General features: G+C 47.2%; 1 protein-coding gene across 1 annotated transcript in view; it reads left to right on the top strand.

Moving 5' to 3' along the window:
* RCSD1 (RCSD domain containing 1) overlaps positions 1–25755 on the top strand; it is a 72721-nt gene that overhangs the window by 32069 nt on the left and 14897 nt on the right. The window contains exons 2-4 of the mRNA XM_055587177.1: positions 19738–19839; positions 20947–21036; positions 25453–25524. Coding sequence (XP_055443152.1) covers positions 19738–19839; positions 20947–21036; positions 25453–25524 — 264 coding nt within the window. The remainder of the gene's footprint in view (positions 1–19737; positions 19840–20946; positions 21037–25452; positions 25525–25755) is intronic.

The raw sequence follows: 25755 nt of genomic DNA, 5'->3' as shown, positions 1-25755 counted from the left end.
GACCCCATGGACTGCAGAACGCCAGGCCTCCCTGTCCATCACCAACTCCCAGAGTTTACTCAAACTCATGTCCATTGAGTCGGTGATGCCATCCAACCATCTCATCTTCTGCTGTCCTCTTCTCCTCCTGCCCTCAATCTTTCCCAGCATCAGGGTCTTTTCCAATGAGTCAGCTCTTCGCATCAGGTGGCCAAAGTATTGGAGCTTCAGCTTCAGCATCAGTCCTTCCAATGAATGTTCAGGACTGATTTCCTTTAGGATGGACTGGTTGGATCTCCTTGCAGTCCAAGGGACTCTCAAGAGTCTTCTCCAACACCACAGTTCAAAAGCATCAATTCTTTGGCCCTCAACTTTCTTTATAGTCCAACTCTCACATCCATACATGACTACTGGAAAAACCATAGCTTTGACTAGATGGACATTTGTTGGCAGAGTAATGTCTGCTTTTTAATATGCTGTGTAGGTTGGTCATAGCTTTTCGTCCAAGAAGCAAGCATCTTGGAATTATCTTGAAATTATCACGGCTGCAGTCATCATCTGCAGTGATTTTGGAGCCCCAAAAAATAAAGTCTCTCACTGTTTCCATTATTTCCCCATCTATTTGCCATGAAGTGATGGGACCTGATGCCATGATCTTAGTTTTCTGAATGTTGAGTTTTAAGCCAATTTTTTCACTCTCCTCTTCCACTTTCATCATGAGGCTCTTTAGTTCTTCTTCGCTTTCTGCCATAAGAGTGGTGTCATCTGCATATCTGAGGTTATTGGTGTTTCTCCCTGCAATCTTGATTCCAGCTTGTGCTTCATCCAGCCTGGCATTTCACATGATGTACTCTGCTGCTGCCGCTGCTGCTAAGTCGCTTCAGTCATGTCCGACTCTGTGCGACCGCATAGACGGCAGCCCACCAGGCTCCCCCGTCCCTGGGATTCTCCAGGCAAGAACGCTGAAGTGGGTTGCCATTTCTTTCTCCAATGCATGAAAGTGAAAAGTGAAAGTGAAGTCGCTCTGTTGTGCCCGACTCTTAGCGACCCCATGGACTGCCGCCTTCCAGGCTCCTCCATCCATGGGATTTTCCAGGCAAGAGTACTGGAGTGGGGTGCCATTGCCTTCTCCAGATGTACTCTGCATATAGATTAAATAAGCAAAGTGACAATATACAGCCTTGATGTACTCCTTTTCCAATTTGGAACCAGTCTATTATTCCATGTCCAGTTCTGAACTTCCTTCAGCCTTCACTAAATTGTTTAACTAAGACTCTGTAGGAATATTGAGTCTTCCTAAATCTCACTTGACTTTAAAATACCTACAACTATGGACCCACCAAAATCTCTGCTTAACTTAAGGTGTTGACTACCAAACAAGTTCTAATGTGAGATAGTTCTTGGCCTCATTAGGTGAAATCAGTGGAAAGTATTAAATAGGAATGATCGATCAATAAATATTGGCTGATAAGATACTTCCCATGCATGTTTCACTTCATCATGATAATGACTTATGTAGTAGATCTCATTTCCATTTTATAGAGGAGGAAATGAAGTCCAGAGGAGATGAATCTCGAACTATGAGTCCTCTCAAATTGCATCACAACAGCCTGTGCTTGGACAGCAAGATAATAGCAGACAAGCCAGAGCGGCCAATCTGGTCTGTCAGCCGCATGCTGATCCTGGGGTGGAAAGGAGCACCATCCGTGTTCTCTACTTTCTGCAATCCCAGATTTTCTCGTGTGATGTGGCCTGGGAGCCACTAAGAGTGGAGCCCCCTCTCCTGGAAGAGCCATGGCAGCTGAAAGGTAGCTCAGAGGTGTAATTTATAGGTGTGCTGGAGTGGTGGGATAAAGTACTGTTGGACTGTCCATAAGAAAACCAAACCATCTTGTGAGTTATCTGCTCAAATCTCTACATGAGAAGCACTTTGGCCATTGTCCAAAAAGAAATTTTTCATGCATATGGTGGCAGGCAGTACAATTACTGATAAGAAGGGAGCAGGAGGAAGTTGGTTTACTTGTATCTTAGGCCTCGTACTCATGTCTCTTGAGCTGGGGGCCCGTATATTTCTGTGTTCCATACTAGGAGGATTTTTCTAGGGTCTCCTGTGAGGAACTTCTGCTCAGAGCCTGGGAGCCCCTGCCAGAAAAACAGTCCCTCCCCTCCCCCTCAGGGCCCCAGAGAGTCGCTCACCTTAGGGGATCCGTGTCTACTCCGAATGTGTTCCTGCTGGCCTGTTCTATTCTTAGAGCCCCTAGTTCTTGCTTCAGAACTGTGAGGCTCTGAAGCTGACTAAGGAGCTGAGCCCTTGGTGTGTGGATAGCAAAAAAGCAATAGGCCAAAGGGTGTGAATGAAAGAAAACAATCCCTGTACTCATTCCTTCTCTGTATGACTTCCAGAGGAAACCAAAATGAGGGTTATGGTTTTCCCAGCTGGGCCTCAGTGAACCTGGAGAAAAACCTGAACTCTGCTAATATAATTTCCCCTTTACAGTTTATGCTGCTTTTGGCCCTTATCCTTTGATCGTGCTTGGTATTGTTCTTTGTTACTAATTTCTCACCCACCTTCCTCTTGTTTTATTTACTATTTTGGCTGCCTGGGTCTTTGTTATAGTTGCCCTGTGGCATGTGGGATTGATCTTAGTTCCTTAACCAGGGATCGAACCCATGTTCCCTGCATTGCAAGGGGGGTTCTTAACCACTGGACCACCAGGAAAGTCCCCACTTTGCTCTTTAATGGCTTTTAAATGCCCCCGAGGCCGTTTGAGCCCTGTCATCTCCCTGTCCTAAAACTCTTCTCTTTAAGAGAATTACCAACCCTAGTTTGCTAATGTGGAATGAAGGGATTATATCGGATTACCATTTGGTTCCTGGTTTGAGAGTAGGAAGTGTTCCATTCTTAGAATCTTCTTTGGAAAAGACAAGAGAAGGAGGGATGGGGTTCTTTATAGAGCTGTGTGTCAAAATGGTGGGGGGAAGGGGTGTAATAGCACTGTGTATCACTTGGGATTCCTGATCTTCCTTTCAGAGTTTGCTCTGATTCTGCCTAAACTTAGTTGGGTATCCACCTCCATTCATCCACATGAGGAAGATAACCTAAGTGTTCCCAATTTCCTCTTAGTGATGTTAAAGTTAAAAAAAATAGTTAGCCAGCTGCAAAGGGCCTTGGAAAGCATGCTGGGCAAGCTCTTCATCCTAAGGATGAAGAGACAGAAGGGCAGAGAGGGGTGGAGAGTTCACACAGCTCTCCGGACTGCTGGGTCAGCAGCCTCCCCTGCCCCTAGGATGCTCCTCTCTTGAAATGACTCATCTGGATCTTCTCTTCTGACTTTGCAGGACAAAACATGTCTGCCCAGACATATTTCTTCCTTCCTTCCTGCATCCTTTGAATCCAAGCATGTTCCTTGGAGAGCTTCTCCAGCCGTTCATGCGCCCACCCTAGCCCCTGAGGGTCCCTGATTAGGCTTGGACCTACAAGGGCAGGCACAACCCTCAAACTCTGGCCATGAGGCTGAGTCCTGCCTCCTCTTGGTGCAGGGGCCTGGGTGAAAGGCCCCTCTCCTCACCTGCAGAAGCCAGAAGTAGGCTTCCCTTTGATGACTGGTCTTATTTCTCCTTATCCAACTCCACATACCGGAAACATCCAACTAAAATCCCACACATGAACGGCCCTGCAAGTTAGGCTACTTATGGCTGGAGCCTAAAATCTCACTTCAATGAGCCAGCCTGCCCTTTAGTATGGTTCAGAAAATTTCTATTTGTAAATTCCTCTGACATTAAGATGCAATGCCAGTCCACCAGGTCTGCAGACTTGTTCTACAGAATGGGAATGAAAATGACTTAGCAACAGATCCCTACTGCCCCCTTGCAGTTACTCAGGGCCAACAGGCAGCAGCCTGCTGACCCTACAAGGCGTGCAAGGGGGCCCACGTCCCAACTAATACCTACTGAGTGGGTGGCAATCAGTGTCTTAGGTGTAACAACAAGAGCCAAGATGGGAGGGAAAGCTCCCATGTACCAGGCACTGTGCTGGGGCTTTATGCACATTTATGATTTCATTTGGGCTTTATAACAATCATTTGAGATAAGTGCTGTTATAAGCCTTATTTTATGAGTGGGGAAACTGAGGCTCAGTGAAGCTAAGTCTTGCCTAAGATCACACACAGAGTAAGAGGCAGGATTTAGATTTGGACCCACACTGCATGTGTGCTCAATCATGGCAAACTCTTTGAGACCCCACGGACTGTAGCCCACCAGACTCCTCTGTCCATGGAATTTTTCAAGTAAGAATACTGGAGTGGGTTGCCATTTCCTCCTCCAGAGGATCTTTCCAAACTATCAAACACTATCTCTTAGTATTGTCATGACTCTGTAGGGGGTGTTATTAGCCACATTCTACAGGTGAGACTCTGAGTAGTTAAGTCAGTTACCTGCAACCCAACAACCCACAAATTAAATTCATACCTGAACTTGTCAAGTGCCAGATTCTGTGCCCTCATTACCATTCTTGCTTCCAGAGTGCTGGTGGCTGCCCTGGGACAGGAATGGCTGGATGTGGCGTGTTCCTTGCAGCTGCAAGAGGCTGCCAGCCTCCCGTGGCCTTGGTGCCTTCTTGCCAATGCTTTGAGGTCCGTGGGGCTGGCACCCTGGAACTAAGCCGACTCCCCTACCCCCAGGGCAAATGAAAGAAGACCTCATGCAGGGGGGAGTGTGCCTCAACCTATTTTCTTTTATTTTTTGAGCATGTGTTTTTTATTTCAAAAGCTGTTTATCACATTTATGAGATAAAATTTACACACAATAAAATTCACCTATTTTAAAAGGACAATTTGATGAGTATTTACAGATCACAATCAAAATATAGATTGTTTCTTTCATTTCAAAAGTTCCCTTGTACCCTTTATAGTCAACCGCCTGCCCCTATCTTTGGTCTCAGGTGATCAATGAGTTGCTTTCTGTCATTATAGCTTTGCCTTTTGAAGAGTGTTATGTATATGGAGTCATCCTGGATAACCAACCAGTACCTACTGTATAGCACAGGGAACTTTGCTCAATGTTATGTGGCAGCCTTGCTGGGAGGGGAGTTTGGAGGAGAATGGATGCATATATCTGCATGGCTAGGTCCCTTCACTGTCCACCTGAAACTATCACAACATTGTTTGTTAATCGTATATGTTGTTGTTGTTTAGTTACTCAGTTGTGACCGACTCTTTGCGACTCCATGGACTGTAGCCCGCCAGGCTCCTCTGTCCATTTCCCAATAGAAAATAAAAAGTTAAAAATAAATAAAGCAGTATGTATCTGTCCATCCCAAACTCTCTAACTATCTCTTCCCCCAACAACCATAAGTTCATTCTCTAAGTCTGTGAGTCAGTTTCTGTTCTGTAAATAAGTTCATTTGTATCATGTCTTTTTAGATTCCTCATGTAAGGGATATCACATGATGTTTCTGCTTCTCTGTCTGACTTCTTTCAGTATGCTAATTTCTAGGTCCAACCATGTTGCTGCAAATAACATTATTTCATTCTTTTTGATGACTCAGTTAAATTCCATTGTGTGTGTGTGTGTGTATATATATATATATATATATATATATATGTACACACACACCACATCTTTATTAGTTCCTCTTTTGATGGACATTTAGGTTGCTTCCTGTCTTGGCTTTTTGAAACAGTGCTGCAGTGAATATTAGGCTGTATGTATCCTTTTGAACCATGTTTTCCTTTGGTTATATACCCAGGAGTGGGATTGCAGGGTCATATGGTAGCTCTATTTTTAGTTTTTCAAAGAATTTCTGTACTGTTCTCCATAGTGGTTGTACCAATTGACATTACCACCAGCAGGTAAGGAGGTTCCCTTCTCTCTACACCCTCTCCAGCATTTATTGTTCATGGATGTTTTGATGAGAGCCATTTTGACTGGTGTGAGGTGATGTCTCATTATAGTTTTGATTTGCATTTCTCTAATTTCCAGGCAAGAGTACTGGAGTGGGATGCAATTGCCTTCTCCGAATAATTAGTGAACATCTTTTCATGTTCAGCACAATAAGCTTTCAATAAGTTATCCGCTTTATTATTGTTAAGAAAATACAATACAAAAGACTACTATTACTAATTCAAAACGAAACTAATTCAAACTTCTTTAGAAATGGCTTTCTAAGAGAGCCATTTGATTAGTGGCAGCAGGTGTAAACAGAATCACTCGGGATGGAGAGGATGCTGGACAGAGCGGGCCTGGGCAGCCTAGCAGGTCTGGACTCCTGTGGGACTCTTGACCCTTGACCCTCAGTCAGTGACTGGAGGGGACACTCCCAAATGTGAATCAGTCCCAGGCCCAAAGGGAGCAGGCAGAGGGAAGAGCAGGTGGAAGAGAGGGATCAGGCCATCTGCAAGCTGAATGTCAACACCCCACCCGGGCCTTTCCCGGTCAGCTGTTTTGCCCTATAAAACCGAATAGACTTTTCAAGTAGAGCAACTTAACTCGGCCTGGTGGTTTTCTTTTCTTCTCTCTGCTTCAAGACCCTTTGGCCTCATCCCAATGAGTCAGTTTCTAAGGCAGGTAGAACCTTTCTTGTGCTTTGCATGGGGCCTCTTTAATATACCAAAGATTATGGATTCCTGCCTGGACCATCCCTGGGCAGCAAGGTTGGGGAGGACAGCCTTCGTGTCTGAGGACAGCTACAGAAATGTGAAATTTCACAGCTATGTGAAATCCACATCAGAGCAGAGATGTGGATTTCTCAGCCAGGGCAGGTACCATTCTACACTAATAGGAGACCCATGCCTTCCCTGCCTCAGTGGCTCCTTGATGAAATGTGTCTGAAAGAAGACAGATATACCCAGGGATGGGATGAAATTATAATGCATTCCTTAGCTCCAAGTAGAAACTGGAGGCTCAGGTTTTTAAGTACTGGATTCATCAGGGAAGGTCTCATTCTTTGCCCTCTAGTTATGCTATTCCAGTGACCTTGGCTCAGTTCAGTGAACCTTAATGAAAATATTCAAGCCTGGTATGCCCAGAGCCAACCCTGGCTGACACATTGTTTCCATTTTTACCCTGAAGCCCTGTTCTATGTTTATCAAGCCCTCACAGCGTCAGCCCATTGGTGTTGGTTTACTGATGCATCATTCATTCATTCATTTGACATTATTTATTGAGCACTGAATATGGTAATGGGCTAGGGGGTGGGGACATGAATAACACAGGGTTTCTGTGCTTAAGGCAGAAAGAAACAAGCTTGCAAAACCGTGGGTATTTGATAAGCCTTTTGATGTACTGTGTGGATCACAATAAACTGGAAAATTCTTAAAGAAATGGGAATACCAGACCACCTCACCTGCCTCCTGAGAAATCTGTATGCAGGTCAAGAAGCAACAGTTATAACAGCATGGAACAACAGACTGATTCCAGATAGGAAAAGAGTACGTCAAGGCTGTATATTGTCACCCTGCTTATTTAACTTATATGCAGAGTACACCTCGTGAAATGCCAGGATGGATGAAGCATAAGCTGGAATCAAGATTGCTGGGAGAAATACCAATAACCTCAGATATGCAGATGACACCACACTTATGGCAGAAAGTGAAGAAGAACTAAAGAGCCTCTTGATGAAAGTGAAAGAGGAGAGTGAAAAAGCTGGCTTAAAAATCAACATTCAAAAACTAAGATCATGGCATCAGGCCCCATCACTTCATGGCAAATAGATGGAAAAAGAGTGGAAACAGTGAGAGACTTTAATTTGGGGGGCTCCAAAATCACTGCAGATGATTACTGCAGCCATGAAATTAAAAGATGCTTGCTCCTTGGAAGAAAAGTTATGACCAAACTAGACAGCATATTAAAAAGCAGAGACATTCTACTTTGCTGACAAAGGTCCGTTTTGTCAAAGCTATGGTTTTTCCAGTAGTCATGTATGGATATGAGAGTTGGACTATAAAGAAAGCTGAGCACCGAAGAATTGATGCTTTTGAACTGTGGTATTGGAGAAGACTCTTGAGAGTCCCTTGGACTGCAAGGAGATCCAGCCAGTCCATTCTAAAGGAAATCAGTCCTGAACATTCATTGGAAGGACTGATGCTGAAGCTGAAACTTCAATAGTTTGGCCACCTGATGCAAAGAATTGACTCACTGGAAAAGACCCTGATGCTGGGAAAAATTGAAGGCAAGAGGAGAAGCAGACGACAGAGGATGAAATGGTTGGATGGCATCACCAACTCGATGAACATGAGTTGGACTAAGCTCCAGGAGTTGGTGATGGACAGGGAAGCCTGGCATGCTGCATGCAGTCCATGGGGTCGCACAGAGTCGGACACGACTGAACGACTGAACTGAACTGAGTTCTAGACATTGGCCTTCTTTTATTTCCTCAAACACATCCTGCTCTTCTCATTTCCAGGCCTTTGGGTAAACTCTCCTTGGAATGCCCTTGGCTATACCCCTCCTTTCCTTATTACACACACACACTGCTTGGATCACTTCTTATCTTTTAGACCTCTGTTTAAACATCACATCTTTGGGTCAGATCCCCTTATCACTTGCTTTTCTAGTCCTTTCCCTCTGCAGTGTTTGCTGCTAAGTCGCTTCAGTCGTGTCCGACTCTGTGCAACCCCACAGACGGCAGCCCACCAGGCTCCCCCGTCCCTGGGATTCTCCAGGCAAGAACACTGGAGTGGGTTGCCATTTCCTTCTCTAATGCATGAAAGTAAAAAGTGAAAGTGAAGTCGCTCAGTCGTGTCTGACTCTTCACCATCCCATGGACTGCAGCCTACCAGGCTCCTCCATCTATGGGATTTTCCAGGCAAGAGTACACCCTAAGAAACAATAAACTGGAGTAAAAATAATGATGGTTGCTGAATGGTTGCCCTCATTAGACTGCAATTTCCATTATGAAAAGACCTGCATCATCTTTTTCATTGGTATATCCTGGCACAGGTCCTGGAGTACAGGAAAAATGAATGAATAAATGAATCCAAGATGTGGTCAAACAAAAAGAAGCCTAGAACCCAGCACTACACCCTGCCCAGTGTGACCCAACCCACAGAGCATCCCAAGAGACATCCTGCTAAGAGTCCAGCTCCAGACTGCAAGGGAGAAGGGGCGGGAAGGAAGAGGAGCCGCTGTAATAGGAGAGGCTACAGCTAACTGGGAGGCAGGCCCTTGTCCTTGAGCAACTTGTTCTAATCTTAGAAGGAATGCTTGGGCTTTCTGTTGGGACATGAAGGACAAATGTCCCAGGCCTCAGGATTCACTCACACGTCACTCCCGCTTGGGAAGCAAAAATGGTCCCCCGTGAAGGGTATTATTAGGAGGCCTCCAGGTGTCTGCAGCAAACCCCAGGAGTCAGAAGGACTCTCATCGAAATCAGGCTTCTTAGGGGACTAACCAGCATGGAGACCATGTGACAGGAGTCTCTGAATTCTCTTTGAAGAGCAGATGGATTGTAGATTTATTTGTTGGCCTAGGCTGTGAATCCCCTGAATCCCCTAAGCTAGCTATGTGAGCATTTCTTTCACACTCTTCCCCTTTCCCCTAAAAAGAAAAAACAAAAACAAAAGCCAACTGCTCTGAGGCTACCAGGCTCACAAGGTTGAATTTGATTTTCCCCTCTGCACACCCACAGTTGGAAGGAGAAGACAACTTTGGTGGTGCAGGCACCCTGCCTGAACCGCGAAGTTATTGCTTCCTCCTCTTCATCCCAGGACCCTCTCCATCTCCTTTCTAGCCTCCACTCACCCAGCCTGTCTTCGAGCTCAGCCATCACTTTGTAACAGGAGCCAAGTTTCAAACCCAGGTTCATCTGACTCCAAAAATTCCAAGCTTTCAAGGATCGATCCTGGACCCTCTGCTATGATCACTCTCCCCTTCTGGCACCTTTTCCTTCTCTAGCCACCTCTTGCCTCTTTCCTCCTAGCTCTGCTCTCACTGGGGCTCACCATCTCTGTGGATGGCACCCCTGTCCACTCAGCAGACAGAGCCAGAAGCCTGGGCAGCATCTTGACTCCTCTCTGCACCTACCTGGTCAGTCACTAGTTCCAGACAGTCCTTTTTCCTAAGTTGCTTTTAAGTTCCTGTTAATGTTCTCCATCTCCATGGACCCTCCCCTAGTTCAGGGCACATTTTGTCTGGTCTTATACTCTTGAGATCTACAGTGTTGACTCCAACCCTATGTCTAAGTCATCCTTGAGAGAGTTATTAATTCCTAGATGAACTTATCTGATCTTGGTCCCAGTTTTCTGCCTCTACTAAATCCTTGCTCTCCATTTTCCTATAAGGCTAGGAGACCTAAACACTCTGTGAATCCCTGGCATGTGTAGGGCTCATTATCTACTAGTGTTTGAATCAATAAACTCTGCCTCTTGAAGGCATTTCTTTACCAGCTATGGGCCATAGATGCTTGATTCTCACTCTACTGCCTTTAAAAAGCACCCAGAAATACAACAAGCTGCCGCTTTCAGTAGAACTTCTGCTGAAGATTTGCAGATTTGCAAGAAGTGATCATAATGATACAACACAGCTAGCAATTGTAAATCAGTGACCAGAGATTCCTATTCATCAAAACCTTTTTGGCTGGACTTCCCTGGTGGTCCAGTGGTTAAGACTCTAGTCTCCCAAAGCAGGGGCCCTGGGTTCACTCCTTGGTCAGGGAACTAGATCCCAGATGCTGCAATTAAGATCCTGAATGCTGCAACAAAGATCGATCCTATGTGCCACAACTAAGACCCAGCGCAGTCAAATAAATAAACGTACCTTTCATGACAATGGCAATGGCCCATCCATTTCTCACGCTGCAGCCAAAGGGACCATCGAAATAAGTCCATTTGTTTTAGTGGACCCTCTGTTTTACTCTTTTTCTAAAAACCTTCCAATGACTTAGCATGGCCCTGAGAACAGGGTCCGCTCTGGCCTCTGTCTCCTCTGCAGCCTCATCTTCCCCTCAGGCCACATGCCGTGAACCAGGCTTAGGGACTTCTGGTAGTTCAGTGAGGAGCCCCAGCCTTGCATCCTTCGCATGTGGCTCCCTCAGCAGAAGAGTGACTAACTCTGCCCACCCTTCAAGCTTGTCCAGGTCGGAGCTTCCTTCTAGAAGCCCTCCTGGATACCTCTAGCCAGACTGGGTGCCCCTGTTATGCTTTTCACCCTGTCCTTCTCCAGTCACAACATCCTGAACTCAATGTCACCTCCGTCTGCTCCTCCTTGGGGAGGCCTCCTGTGACCGACCGCTCAGGGCACCAACATGCACTCGCTTACTGGGTCACTGCCTGTCTCCCCTGGAATGTGAACTCCAGCAAGAGTACGGACTCAGGACTCTCCTCTTCAGCACCGTGTCCCCAGACCTCAGAGCCCACAGTGGGTCAGCAAGTACTTCTGCCTGATTTACTTTCGTATGCTGATGCAATGAATGACCACAAACTTTGCAGCCAAAACAATATAAATTTATTACCTTATAGTTCTGGAGGTCAGAAGTTCAAAACAGATCTCATTGGGACTAGAATCAAGATGTTGGCTGGGCTGCCTTTCTTCTGGAGACTTGCCTTTCCCGGCTTCTAGAGGCTATCTGCATTCCGGCATGTGGCCTCTTCGGCCATCATCAAAGCCAGCAATAGTAGGTCAAGTCTTTCTCATATCCCATCACTCTGACGCTGACTCCTCTGCCCTCCTCTCCTACTTTTAAGAACACTTTGAATTGCACTGGACCCACTTAGATAATCCAGGGGAGTGCCCCACTCTAAGGTCAACTGACTAACAACTTTAATTCCACCTGCACCCTTTGCCATGCAACCTAACATCACCACAGGTTCCACGATTAGGATGTAGACATCTTTGGGGGCTATTCTGCCTTCTGCACTGGCTGATCCATCATACTTAAAAAAAAAAATCATTTATTGATTAATTGCACCAGGTCTTAGTCATGGTATGTGAACTCTTTGTTGCAGCATGTGGGATCTAGTTCCCTGACCAGGGATTGAACTCGGGCCCTCTGCATTGGAAGTGCAATCTTAGCCACTGGATCAGCAGGGAAGTCCCTGACCTGATCATAGTTCAAATGCTTGCTTAATCACCCCTGTCCCTTAGTAGGCCATAAACTCTGGGTGTGCACCGTATCCATCCTGTGCATCTCTGTGTATCTCTCCTCCAGTGCGCTGTCATTCACGGCATCCCGGGAGCCTCACAACTATCCCCAGAGGAAGTCAAGACAGGTGCTCTTCCCACTGTACAGATGAGGAAGCTGAGGTTTCACTAGCTCATGTGTCTTGAGCAAGGGCAGCTCCAAAACCACACTCAGGACCTAGCGTGTCCTTACTGGCAAGCCTCTGAGAGCTCCCTGCCTAAGGTCGTAGGAGAGCATATAAAATAATAGCAATAATCATAATCAGAAGAAGACGGAGAGAAGGAAGAGGGGACATGACCTAGGTCATGACCCTAAAGGCCATAAAATTACAGTCAGCTTTATTTTTTCTTAATTGCTAGTTAGTATGCACATCAGTTTCTCAGGGATGGTTTGAAAACTCAGGAAAGGAATGTCTGTTAACCGTCTGTCTTGTTAAGTATCTGTTAAGTGTAGACCACCAATGACCGACTCATGACTGCCCATTTATGAACTAAGAATGGCAGAAAGCAGCAAGGAGCATATCTTAGCTGGCTGGGGTTCCCTCTGGGAGACCTGTGCCCCAGAGAGAATGGAAGGGCAAGGGTAGACTAGATGACAACCCTGGACTTCCCTCGGTGTAGTCTCCCCATTTTACAGATGGAACCTGAGGCACAAAGAAGTTAGGTAACTTGTTCAAGGCCATATATGCAGAGCCTGGATTTGAACCCAGGCAATCTGGATGGAAGCCTGAGCTGTATGCTGCACTGCTCCACATACAGCACCATAACCTGTGATCTGTACACTCTGCCTCTTGCATACAGGGCTGATTGCGAGTCTTGCAGGGACTCTGAGGCTATTGGCTACCTCCTGCTGTTAGTGGGAGGAGGGTGGTGCAGGCTCCAGACATCAGGCACATGTTGCAGTTTGGTTTGGAGCAAAACCAGCTGGGCTTCCCAGGTGGCGCTAGTGGTAAAGAACCTGCCTGCCAATTCAGGAGATGTAAGAGATGAGGGTTCGATCCCTAGGTCAGGAAGATCCCCTGGAGGAGAACATGGCAACCCACTCCAGTATTCTTACCTGGAGAATCTCCACAGACAGAGGAGCCAGCAGGCTACAGTTCATACAGTTGCAAAGAATCGGACACGACTGAAGCAGCTTAGCATGCATGCACACGCAATGGCCAACTAATGGCAATTTGGGTTGGAGGAAAGGCCAATGGATGTTAATAATCTCACTTACCAACAAGGATCCTGAGGCTCGGAAAGATCCACCCCCAATATGTGTCAGAGACAAGACTTGATTTACCTCTGAATTAGCTGTTCTTTCTGCTCCTGTCATATCATCTGTGCACATCCCCAACCCCACAAGACTCAAAATGCATTTTTATCCTTATGCTTACACAACAATTGACAGGTTTCACAGAGAAATTCCACATACATTATCTCCCAGATTGCACTGATAAGGTCCTAGACCATCATGACATTCAGGATGAACGGCTGCCTCCCATTGTTTGTTGTCCTTGCTGTTACTTGGGAATGCGCCTGGGCTAACCCTGCCTGTGCCACCACCACCAAGCCCACTGACCCTACCCGGGTGGCTGGCCAGGCCCCGGGGACTGTGAGCTACCCTGCTTCTAAGGCTACTGAAGCAGTCAGGCTGATGTCCACTGACTCAGAGTTGCTTAACCCTGTCCAGGCCCCCAGGCTGTAGCACCGCATCCTGGGAGGCAGGGGAAAGCCCTGGAGGTCCCATGGAGTGACGCACTCCCCGGGGAATGGCCTGTGGATCCTTTGTGTGAGCCGGGCATCCTGCCTGGGTTTTCCCTGGGATAGAACTTCAAAGGCTAAGGACCATTTTCAAATTCTTAAAGCTGACAAGTGGGGAGGTAGGGAATATTTGGAATATTTTTGGCCTTAATGTGAAATAGCGGATCAGCATTCATGTGTACCTGTTTCTCTTCTTCTGGCTTGTTTAGTTGTTGTTCTTCTTCACCTGCTCTCCACCCCTCCAACCCCCACTTCCCCAGTCACTGTTATTCCAATGCAGTGTCTACAGATGCCCAAGAAGTGCTGAATATTTGACCCAGCTGCATGAATTGAATGCAGGACACAAGACTTTCTCTTCCAATGGCATTTCAGGGTTTCTGATCCTAAGCCACCTAAGCCAGAGAAATCTGGCCTCAACCCAGCCTGTCTGCAGTCTGCACCAAAATGTCTGCAAGGCTCCTCCTGGAATAAGAAGAGCAGTCCCATCGCCTTTGTGAATGAAAGGCAGCTCAGTGCTAATAAGGAGTTCAGTCTCTGGACCTCTTCTCCAGGGACTCTTCTCTATATTTAGACCTCTTCTCTATATCTTCTGATTGTATTTAGTTCGGTGACTTCAGATACTATCACTATCTACTGACTCTCAAAGTTTTGTTTCCAGCCTGGAAACCTCCTCTGAATTTAAGACTTGGGTGTATATGTAATTCCCACCCTGCATATCCACGTGGATATCTAATAGACATTTCAAACGTTCATGACCAAGAAAGAACTACTGCCCCCTACCTTTCCTTACCCACATCTTTCTCTGTGCATCTTATTCTGTGCATTCTGTTGTCCAAATCAAACACCTGAGAGTCCTCCTTGATTGCCCTTTTTCTCTTACTTTCCACACCCAGTGCATCAATAATTCCCAGCTGTCTTACCTTCAGATCCACCCCTTTTACCATCTGCTGCTACAATCCTGGTCCGTTCCACCATCACTGCTCAGCTGTACCACTGCCAGAACCTTCCTCCTGGCCCCTCTGCTTCCACTGTCATCCATTCTCTTCTGCTTCCACTGTCATCCATTCTCTTCTGCTTCCACTGTCATCCATTCTCTACAGGCAGCCTTTTGATATGTAATTCAGGTCACATCTCTCCTCAAAACCCTCCAAATGGTGTTCCATTCACTCAGAATCAAATACTGATACAAACTGCTTGCTATGATCCTCAAGGCCTCATGCAGTGGGGCCCAGACTGCCTCTCATCCTTTATGTCTCCTCATATTTTGGATGCGATAGGTCCCTGCCACACTTCTCTCTTCTGTCCCTCACCCTTTGTTCCTCTCTGTGCTTTCTGCTCAGAACAGTTTTCTTTCCACCTTTTTCCCAGCCGGAAATTCAGATGACTCCTCCTCACAGCTGGCTGCTCACAGCCCCATGGATAAAGCATCCTATCTTCTCTTCTTCATGGCACTGAAGTTCTCTTACTTGTTTCTCTGCTCTGTGTTTGCTGTTTGTGCCCCTCGCTGGCGTAGCCGCTCCTTAAGGGCAGGAATTCTGTCTTGTTCACTGCTTGAGCGCAGGGCTCGGGACAGAGGTGTTTGCTGATGAGACAGCTCTTGAAGAGAAGGGCTAGAGTTAACAAAGCGTGTCTGTGTGGAAGGAGATCTTTGGAATCCAGATAATGCGGCACTTACTAACTTGAGGAATGAGTTAGCAATTCTGGGCCACTTTCTGTTCTAGAAGAGGTGTTGTGAGAATGAGAGAAAAATGTATCAAGTGCTATAAGAACAGTGCCTCCCACATAGCACCCGCTCTAAGGTAGGTGCGTCAAACTGGCCAGCCTGGTTCCTAGTCCATTGTCCTTTCCATCATTCCCGAATGGCAACAGTTAAACATGGTGGTGAATTGAAGAGTTCAGGTAAGGTAAGCATACAAAAAGACGAAGGAATCACTGCGGCATTCCCAAAGAGACTGTCTGTTGATCCTTTTAAAATGAAGGTCTAAGTTGGAAGCCGGTGTGACCTTAAGATCCACTGCAGTTCTAAAAGAGCAAAGAAGCGAGCACACCTTATGTTTTGAGGCTGTGGCTTGTCTGTCCTGTTTCTGGTGAGCAAGACAACCTTCCTGTTAGCTAAAAGCAGGGGTTCCTCAGGCCCCAAGCAGATGCCCCTCACTGATTCTCCCCCAAGCTGTAGATGAGGCCTCCCCTGGTGCCTTGTGACGCTAAACCGTGGACCACAGACAGGTAGAAACTTAGACCCGGGCTGAGGAGGAGGGTGGGGAAATGGACACAGCCAGGGCAGAGTCTGACTTGGGCCTGTACACAAAGCTTCCACTATGCGAATGGTTGGCAGCATCCAGATTGTATTTACTCATCACGGCAAAAGTGAGAGGGAAGTTCCATGCTGTCCAGACACACGGGCTCCTCAGTTCTCTGAAGAAAGTCCCATAGAAACAGAAAGTAAACTCCAGAGGTGATTTTCTTCTGGCCTCGGCAAAGTTGAGGGAACCATAGGAGTGGTTTCCAAGCTTGCTGGCAGAGCCAGGCTGAAACAGTGCCAGTAAGGGCTTGGTCAGCAGGCTCTGGGCCCAGCAAGGTGGGTTGGGGGCTGCAATCTGTAAGCATGAGTGTCAACTAAAGCAGGTCACATGTGGGAGTGGGCTCAGAATAATAGATTTAAGACATGGAGATTGGTCCCAAGAAGAAAGGATTCACAGAGGTCAAACCATGACCAAGAGCTGGAGGTGGGTGCAGGTGGAGTTGAGGGTGTCAGTGACTCTGGGAGCAGGGGCCCAGACCCTAACACCACAAGCTGGGTTGGATGGGAGGTGGGGAAGAAGGCACCCTTTGAGGACGACTTTCTGTGTTCCTGACTCTGTGTTCAATACTTAATGGATAACTTTGGAACAGAGAAAGAATGCTGCTTAGGGTGTGGGGGTGGGGGGGGTCCCAGGAAAGTTTGGGACGAGGCAGAGACACTAAAGTCCTACTCAGATCTAAGAACAATCAAGGTAGGAGCATGACCTCCCCAGCCTCAGGGCTGAGAGAGATGAGAGAGAGAGGGAAAAAATGTTGCTCACCTGCCTGGGGCCAAGATGGTGTGATGTTGAACTACTGGAAGAGGTCAGTAGTGGTAGCTGCCAGAAGTGCAAGGCAGAAATCCAGGCAAAGCCTCAAACAGGCTAAACCACAGTGCCCAACCATCCCCAAAGCCATGCTTGCTCCTTCGTACCCGTGTAACCCAGTGGCTTATAATAGATTTACTATTTATATATCACTTTACAGTTTTCAAAGCACCTTCACAAATTAGGCTATTTAACTGATGTTCATTGTTGGATTATTAGGCATTGGAGGCAAGTGTTTCTCAGATTATTCTGTCTGGCCTCTCCTGTGTGACTCTGGCTAAGTTACTTGCCCTCTCTGAACTTCTGCCCAACTGAGAGAAGGCAAAATCAATCACTCTTCCACAACACAGAATGAGAAGCAGCATCTGGAGAGGTGCTGGTGGTGAGTGGGTTTGCCGGGCTTCAACAAGCTCTGGAGTCCATAGACATTCTAAAGAAAACCCATTCACTGGGCTCCAGGAAAGCAAATTCAGACGTATCACAATCTTTCCTTCAACCTAGCTTTTAAGTCCTAAGTCCTTCCAGAAGGCTTGTAGTTCTCTCACCCCTTGCCAAGCCTGGTTTCAAGAAGGGAAGTTAGGGCGGAGTTTCTGATTCCCCTTCAGCTCTATTTTTATCTGGAATGTTTCTTCCTGCTCCGCCGGTGATTGGCGCCTTCGCGGCTGAGGTAAAGTGCGCTGTCAGCAGGACGGAGCACTAAATAGCACCGGACAGAGGCTGAGACAGACGGGCCGGCCCAGCATGTATGCCAGGAGCAGCTCAGTTAATAAATTGCTCTGTCCCTGGAGCCTCTCCATTGTTCCAGAGGGACATGATGTTCACCTCTGACCAGGCCTGGCATGGCCAGTGTGGGGCACACGTCAGGGCCGGCACTGAGGCTCCCCGCCCCCTTCTCCAGCGCTGTGGGGAATTCTGGCATCTTGAAGACAGGCGAATCCTTTAACATCTTTTTTTGAAGTCAGTATTTGATATTTAGGCTGAAATGGGGATAAACTTGACTTATAGCAGGGACCTGCCTTTTCCTCTAGAACAGTCTGTTCACAGATCAGAAGCTCCGTGTCCAGCAGTTCTTTCCTCTCTCTAAGCAAATCCCTCTTCTCAAAGTTCTGCCCACTCTTACTCAACTTCACCTGAGGTCAGTGTGGGGCAGGTGGTTGCCCCTCCTGCTCCAATGGGACAACGTCATGGTATGACCAGTGATATTTCCTTCAGAGGGAGCACTCAAATAAGAAAGCTCAGGGACACTTTCAGCACAAAAAGGAGGGTGTAGGACATGTATGTGAGAGTATGTGTGTGTGCATATATGCATGGATGTGTGTGTGGAGGGATGCAGGTTTGCAGCTGGAGCATGCTTGTAGGCCATGGGCTCCATGGAAAGACAGAGATGTCTTTGTTGGGCAACTGCTACCCAGATTCTCTCAGTTTCAAGCTAGACATGAGCAGGTGGAGTGGAGAGGTTTGCAGCCTGTGTGCAAAATGCCATCATCATGGTCACCAAAAATCAAAGCTGAATGTCTCCAAGAGTGGACATTTTAAAAAAATTATGAAAGTCAGGTGATTTTGTAGGCCGCATGTAATAAAGCAGAAGTGATGTGTCTGTTTCCAGGGCTTGCTGACTCACTGAATGAGCCTTGGTGGCAAATGGCACGTGAGAGTGAACAGTGACCGTGGTTCGCTGAGGCCATCGCCAAGGGTTCTTAGAAGTAGCAGTAACAACGCTTCTGAAGCTCTTGTGTCCTAGGCCTTGTCCCCACACTTTAGATACATAGTAAATCATTTGATTTGCAGAACCACCAAGTGAACACTGTGCTACTCTTATCCCTACCTAGGTGCAGAAGGAGAAAGTCATTTGCCCAAGGTCACTGAGCTAAGGAGATGGAGCAACTCAGTGGTCACATCCAGATAGTCTGGTTCTCATCTGCCATGCTACTTGACTCTCATGTTGTTTATTAGTTCAACAAATATTTTCTGAGCATGCCTATGACCAAAGCACTCAATCAAGTAGGGGAAATAAGATGCAAAAATACTTGTCAAAAGTTCAGTCCAGGACTTCCCTGGTGGCCCATTGGTTAAGAATCCGCCCGCCAATGCAGGGGACATGGGTTTGGTCCCTGGTACAGGAAGATCTCACATAACTCAAGGCAACTAAGCCCTTGTACCCCAACTACTGAGTCTGCACACCCTAGAGCCCATGCTTCACAAGAGAAGCCACCACAGTGAGGAGCCCCTGCTCTCCACAATTAAAAATGGCCTCCACTCTCTGCAACTAGAGAAATCCTTCATGGAGCAACGAAGACCCCCCCACAGCCACAAATTAAAAAAAAAAAATTTTAAGTTCAATCCAGGGCATTTGCTCATCCTACTAGATACGATCATGCACTGGACTCTCTCCAGTGCATTTTGCCAGCCTCCAGTTTTCGAAGCTCCCTTTGACTAAGGGGAGACAGTGTCTCTGATACAGCCCTCTGCAGGCCAGGTTTTGTAGAATGAGGACCCCAGCCTTGTCCTGCTTCCCAGATCCCTGGGCCCTCCACGGCCCACCCCCCAGGGCAACTTTAATTCCTTTCCAGATCGATAGAGCCACACCCCGGGGCCGAGGACATTGTAAGTATTCATACAAAATGCAGTTGATGAATGAGTTTTTAAAGTCTCTGATGCAGAAGCCAATTGCAAAACGCTGGGAGAAGACCTCACTGTCACATAGCAGGCACCTCGCGTGGCCCCTGTGCTGATGCTCAGAGTGCCAGGTGTGTATTTGGTGGTTAACTTTGGCTTCCCCTTGGTTTGCCAGGAAAGGCCGGCACAGACCAACGCCATTGTGGACGACTCTGCACCCCCCTCGGTGGCCCAGTTGGCTGGGCGGTTCAGGGAGCAGGCAGCCGCTGCAAAGGAGGTGAGTCAGGCAGCATCAAAGCCCCTCTCCTGGGAGGGGGCTGGAGGAAGGGGAAGTCTGGGTCAGGCCCAGAGCAGAGGGAGGGAGGAGGTTTAGTGATTACCAAATTAGGAAGCGAAGTCAGAGAGGGGTCTCTCTGAATGCGAGGAATGTTGCCATGCCGCTGGGCCTGGGCAGGGTCTTTCCTCACCAGAGTGAGGCTTATACTTTGGCCAGGAGGGAGCAGACATGCGGCTGAGCGTTGAAAGGCCTGCTGTCCGAGATAGGGCTCTGGAGCCCAGGGCTCGTCCAGCTCCATCACCCACTGATGGAGATTTAGATCTTGCACAGCTGTGCCAGGCCTGTGCTGGCGCAGAATAAAGAAGTCCTCACACCAGGCTCCTCCCCTGAGGCTAGGAATTCAGAGCAAGGGTAGATTCCAACAGAGAACTGGGAAGCAAGGACTTACAGGGAAGTGCATTCGGATAGGAAGCAGTGATCAGAAAGGGAAGGGATCTGGTTAGCAGAGGATTCTAGAATCCTAGTGGAGAGGACAATGTCAAAGGGGGGCTTTGTAGTGTTGAAGAAATCTGGGCCAGATTTTCTCTAGTCCTACAGTCTGAGAAGCTCCTTAGAAGTGGAATGTGGGAAGGGCACCCCAGTGTTGGGGGAGGTTTATCATGGCCCCTTGGGGAGAATGAGAATGCTTTTTTAGATGCGTTGTTTTGTGGTTTTATTTTCCCATCTGAAAAACCCGTCCATAATTTCTAGACACTGTAGGCCTGTTATAAAGGGTGAAGGAGAGAGTACTGATCTAAGGCTCTGGCAGTACTCAGAAGCTGGATGCCAGTGTTATTTTGAAATGTTGCTTCAGGCTGATGAATCTCAAGTGAAAGAGGATGCCAGCAGGAGATCACTGGGTAGAGCTAAAAGTCAGAATGGGTAGACAGTTCACTGGAGTGACTTGATAGTTAACTGGCAAAGACGTGCAACCCTCCCTCCATTCTCTTCTCCACCAGACATTCCTGAACATTCCTAAAGCCAGTGTCCACTCCTTTCTCTTCCTCCCTGTTGCCTGATTAGCTCTCTCTCTTTCTCTGTGTGTCTGTCTGTCGCCCTTCCCTCTAGACACCAGCCAGTAAACCAGCCAGAAGGAAACCGCCCTGCTCCCTCCCTCTGTTCCCCTCCAAGGTAGAGCTGGGCCAGAATGGTGAGGAGGTAAGTGCTGCTGCCCCTGGGGCTCCAAAGATGCTGGTTATGATTTGCTTTCTCCTTCTTACGGAAAGAAGCACTCAGTTCACATTTTTAGACTTTAAAGGCTGTGCAGGGAATTTCTCCTTTCAGATTCAGGAATGAACCTTCTTTTCTTGATGTTTCCTGTTCCTTTACTGTGAAAATGAAGCCCCTTCCTATTCCCTGTTATTGAGCCTCCCTTATGATTTTTCAAGGAGAGTAGCACTCTTTTTCAAGCCTGAGCATTTCAGCCAAGAGAATGGGCCATAGAGTATTACCACATCACATCAGATTTAGGACTCATGAAAGTCATGTTTGATTCTCAGGTCTGACTTATATGATCTTCCATGTGCCCAAGGCTTCTGGAAAGAGAGTCTGCACTCACATGAGGTAGAACTGCAATGAGATAATTGAGTGTTTCTGTGGTATCTTGTACAGGATGGCTATTATTCTGGATCACTGGAAGAAAACCAGAGCCCCCAGGAGGCCTCATTGCCCTCAGCTATAAATAGCCAATGTTACCAACATAATACAGGCTCTGGTATCATAGACCGTAGCCAGCAGTGGATTCCCAGCCTGCATTTTCACCTACCCTTATTTATCTCATTGTAACTGTGAGAGTAACTTGTCCACACCCTCCCAGGAGCCCATGAACCTTCACTGTGGTTGCAGCCCCACCAGAAACAGATTTGCATGTTCTATCCTCCAGCCTGGGAGGCCAATCCCCAAAGAGAGCAAGCCACCCAAAGATAGTCCAGTCCCCATATCCACTGTGACACCTCTTTCCCCACTGTCTTTTTTGGGGGTGAGCATCTTGATGACAGATGAACACGGTAGCCACATGGACTTGGGCGAGCCTCTCCTTGTCTGCATTTTTCTCACCTATAAAGTGAAACATCTGAAGTATATCAATGATGTTCAAACCTTTTTGTCAAGCCAAGGCATATAAGCAGAAGCCCATCAGATAAATCAGAAAGAGCTGCTCCCTGTCAAGTGGAATGGAGAAGGGGGTGGTGTCTAGAGCCCCATGTGCTCTGGAAATACTACCCTCCCCCCACCCCTCCCCCCCTCCCCCCATACACACAATGAACAGAGATCTTCTGGGATGAGAATCCCCAAGAGGCACAGTTGAAAAACACTAAGTTTTTTGGGGGTCTCCTCACATGCCCACATTATGATTCTGTGACTTTGTGGGTTCCTCGGCCAACATTCTGACCAAATACATATCAACAACTTCTCTTTGCTGAGGGTCATCTTCCCCTGTGACCGCCCTCTGAGCTTGGAGCCTGTGTTAGGCAACAGGCCAAGGCTGTGGCCACTAGGAGCCTCCTGTGAGGCTGCCCCCTGACTGGACTTGGCCTTGGAGAAGTCACTGCACTGCACTGAGCCTGCTTCCTATTTTGTAAAATGGGACAAGAGCACTAACCAGTCATGGGGGCTGGAGGAGGATGTTTATTCCCTGGATAAAAGTGGAGTGAGCCAGGTTAGTTCAGTGGCTCTGGGAGAAATAAGTTTGCATGTTTCATTCCATGGGCCACCACCAGCAGTTATGGTCTGTTCAGCCAAGGGCTGAATGAATGGGAGGTTGGATCTTAGAAGGAAAGTCCTGGGGTGACAGGCTGCTTGCATATGTGAAGGACATTGCTTCCAGATATCAAAGATTCTTTGTCACCTTGAAATTCACACAAAAATAAAACAAGCAGCCAGCTTTGTTTGGCTGGGTTAGATGGAGGCTGTTGTCCATCATCCTTCCATACTCCCATGGTACAGCCTGCAGAAGCCCTAATGCTGGGAGCCTTGGGGGCCTGCAGGGAAGGCCCCAGTCAGGCTACCTCCCAGTTTCCAGTGCACAGTGCTGAAGGGGTCTTGCTATCTCTTCTTCATTCCTGCCCCCTCCCTATGCCTACGGGAGCCTGAGATGGTGAGGCCAGCCCCTGCCCCCAGGGTGTATTGGAGTTACCCCTCTCTGGAGGACCCACCCAATACTGTGTTTTAATGTAGCCCCTGCCTCACCTGCCCAGAGAAGGACTGAAAAACCTGGTCATTATTCTGGTCATTGTTAGAATGCCCTATATGGACACACGTACACATAGAGAGATGTCAGGTTGACTTGATCCCTCCAACTGTGCGAGAGGCAGCTACTTGTCTGGAGCTGCTAGTTAAACAGTAAAGGAAATGCTGCCACTTGCTGCCGTTCCTAGGAACTGCATTGGTGGCTCTTCTGGGTTCTTCCTGTTTAGTAGGTCAATTCAAATCAATAAGGATTTTGTAGGGCATGAGCTGGGTTCCCAGCACTGTCCTACGGGGAAGGGGCGGTGTTTATTGAATTTCACTTCTTCAGAAGATAATGATCAGTTATGGAAGAGAGGAGTTATTACATAAAGTGAGTTTTGTCAGCACAATCGTTGCTGCAGTTTCTAGAACGGCATCTTCAAAAACACTGGCTCATGTGAATTTTCACTGTAAAGCCCAGAAATTAAGAACAACCAAATCTGTTCTCACAGTGGCCACAAGGCTCCTTGAAAGACTGACCACTCTGGAAGTATGTCTGATGATGCAAACTCATGGAGCCAGAGGCACCTGAGAGCTGCAGGAGGCCTTAGAATCGCTTATTCCAACCCACTTGCCTGCTTGGGTCTTGGCTGGGAAGGCTGAGGCCAGGGCATCCATCTAGCTCCTGTCAAAGCCAGTTGGAGACTTTTTGGGCGGTCCAGTGGTTAAGACTCCAAGCTCCCAGTGCAGGGGTCATGGGTTCAGTCCCTGGTTAGGGAACTAAGGTCCTGCCTGCAGTGCAGCTCCCCTCCCAGAAAAAAGCCAGCATCAGAAAGGGCTGGGAGGGGGCCTCCTGAGTCCCAGCAAGTGACTGATCCACTCCAGCACCATCCCCCCAGTGCTGGGCCCTAAAAACGTCACAGAGAGTTCTGTTGAGTGAGTCTCTCTCTTTCCATCACTAAAATCATCTCCCTCAATAAATATCTCAGGTTTATAAGAAATCAGTATATTCTTCTTATAATTCAAGTAAATTAGAATATAGGTGCAAGAAGCAATGTCCCCAAATGTAGGAAAATCCTGTTTTTTTGTTTTTTTTTTTTCTGCTCTGGTCTCTGTCCAACAATATGGAAGTCATCAATTTCTTTTTCTTCATCACCATCATCATCATCATCACTGTCATCATTCCTGCACGTTAAAGATCAATATACCTGTGGAAGTAGAATCAAGCTGTAAGGACTTTACACAAAACAAGGAGTCAGTCCTTTTAGATAATGTAAAATCCAATAACAGACAAGAAACCTGACCTATATTCATCACAAAAATATCTCTAACTAATAGCATGCTGCTGCTGCTAAGTCACTTCAGTCGTGTCCAACTCTGTGCGACCCCATAGACGGCAGCCCACCAGGCTCCCCCGTCCCTGGGATTCTCAAGGCAAGAACACCAGAGTGGGTTGCCATTTCCTTCTTCAATGCATGAAAATATATTCATATGTGTGTATATGTGTGTGTGTGTGTGTGTGTGTGTATGTATGTCTCAGACATTGACCGCTTTTAGAGGGCAGGTACACTCCAACGGTAAAGAATCTTCCTGCAATGCAAGAGACCCAGGTTCAATCCCTGGGATGGGAAGATCCCCTGGAGAAGGGAACGGCAACCCGCTCCAGTATTCTTGCCTGGAGAATCCCTTGGACAGAGAAGCCTGGTGGGCCACATACAGTACATAGGGTCACAAAAAGTTGGACATGACTGAGCAACTAACACTTTCACTTTCACAAAATCCTGTTCATTTTTTTATATAACCAACACAATGTCTAGAATGTAGGGGGTACTCAATACACGTCTGCTGAGTCAAAATGAAAATTCAATGTTTTGGAAAATGATAGTTTATAAACAACACTATTGGTGAGGTTTCCCAAAATATCATTGGCTCAAGGAAACAATTTCAATAATACCTCTGTCGGGTTTCACTCCAGCTCTGGTTTCTTGTGATGTTTGTGACAGACAGAATGGATGGTCGCTTGCCCTTTCTGTTTGAAATCCCCTCCAATTGTTTTCCCACATTGTTAAGGTCATGGGCTGAAGATCTTATCCCCCTCAGACATAGTCTGCTCCCTCATAATGACCATGAAGGCATCCTTCCTGGGACAGGAGGCCTCCTGTGTTTGGATGTCCTGCTTGCTCCAGCGCATAGATTCAGGTAGTCTTGTTAGTGGCAAGAAGAGGGAGAGGGGAGGGGGCACCTGCTGTGCCTAGTACCCGAGGAGGTAAGTGAGTTCCTGCAGCTAAGCAGTGAAGTGATGAAACCAACTTTTTGTTCTCATTCCAATTGTGGCTTCTGGGCTCTAACCAGAACCCCACTTCCCTTCACCTTACTCATTTGGTTGTTTTGGTCCATTTGCTTTTATAGAAGTCACTGCCCAGTGCAAACCACCCTCCTAAAGTCAAAGTGAAGAGCTCACCTCTGATTGAGAAACTTCAGGTAAGTCCAGAATGGTTACCTATCACTACCTCTTATCCAACATTTGCATGTCTTTGGGATTCCTAAAGGGAGTTCCATATGTCACCTGGATAGTTGACCTTTGATAACCAATTAGTGATTAAAGTGCCGTGAAGGATGCGAAGCTCTGCTGCTGCTGCTAAGTCGCTTCAGTCGTGTCTGACTCTGTGCCACCCCAAAGACGGCAGCCCACCAGGCTCCCCCGTCCCTGGG

The sequence above is a fragment of the Bubalus kerabau genome, chromosome 6 (genome assembly GCF_029407905.1).
Source record: "Bubalus kerabau isolate K-KA32 ecotype Philippines breed swamp buffalo chromosome 6, PCC_UOA_SB_1v2, whole genome shotgun sequence".
In the NCBI taxonomy this organism is placed as follows: Eukaryota; Metazoa; Chordata; class Mammalia; order Artiodactyla; family Bovidae; genus Bubalus; species Bubalus kerabau.
The sequence above is the reverse complement of the archived record's forward strand: the minus strand, read 5'-3'. Positions and strand labels throughout refer to the sequence as shown.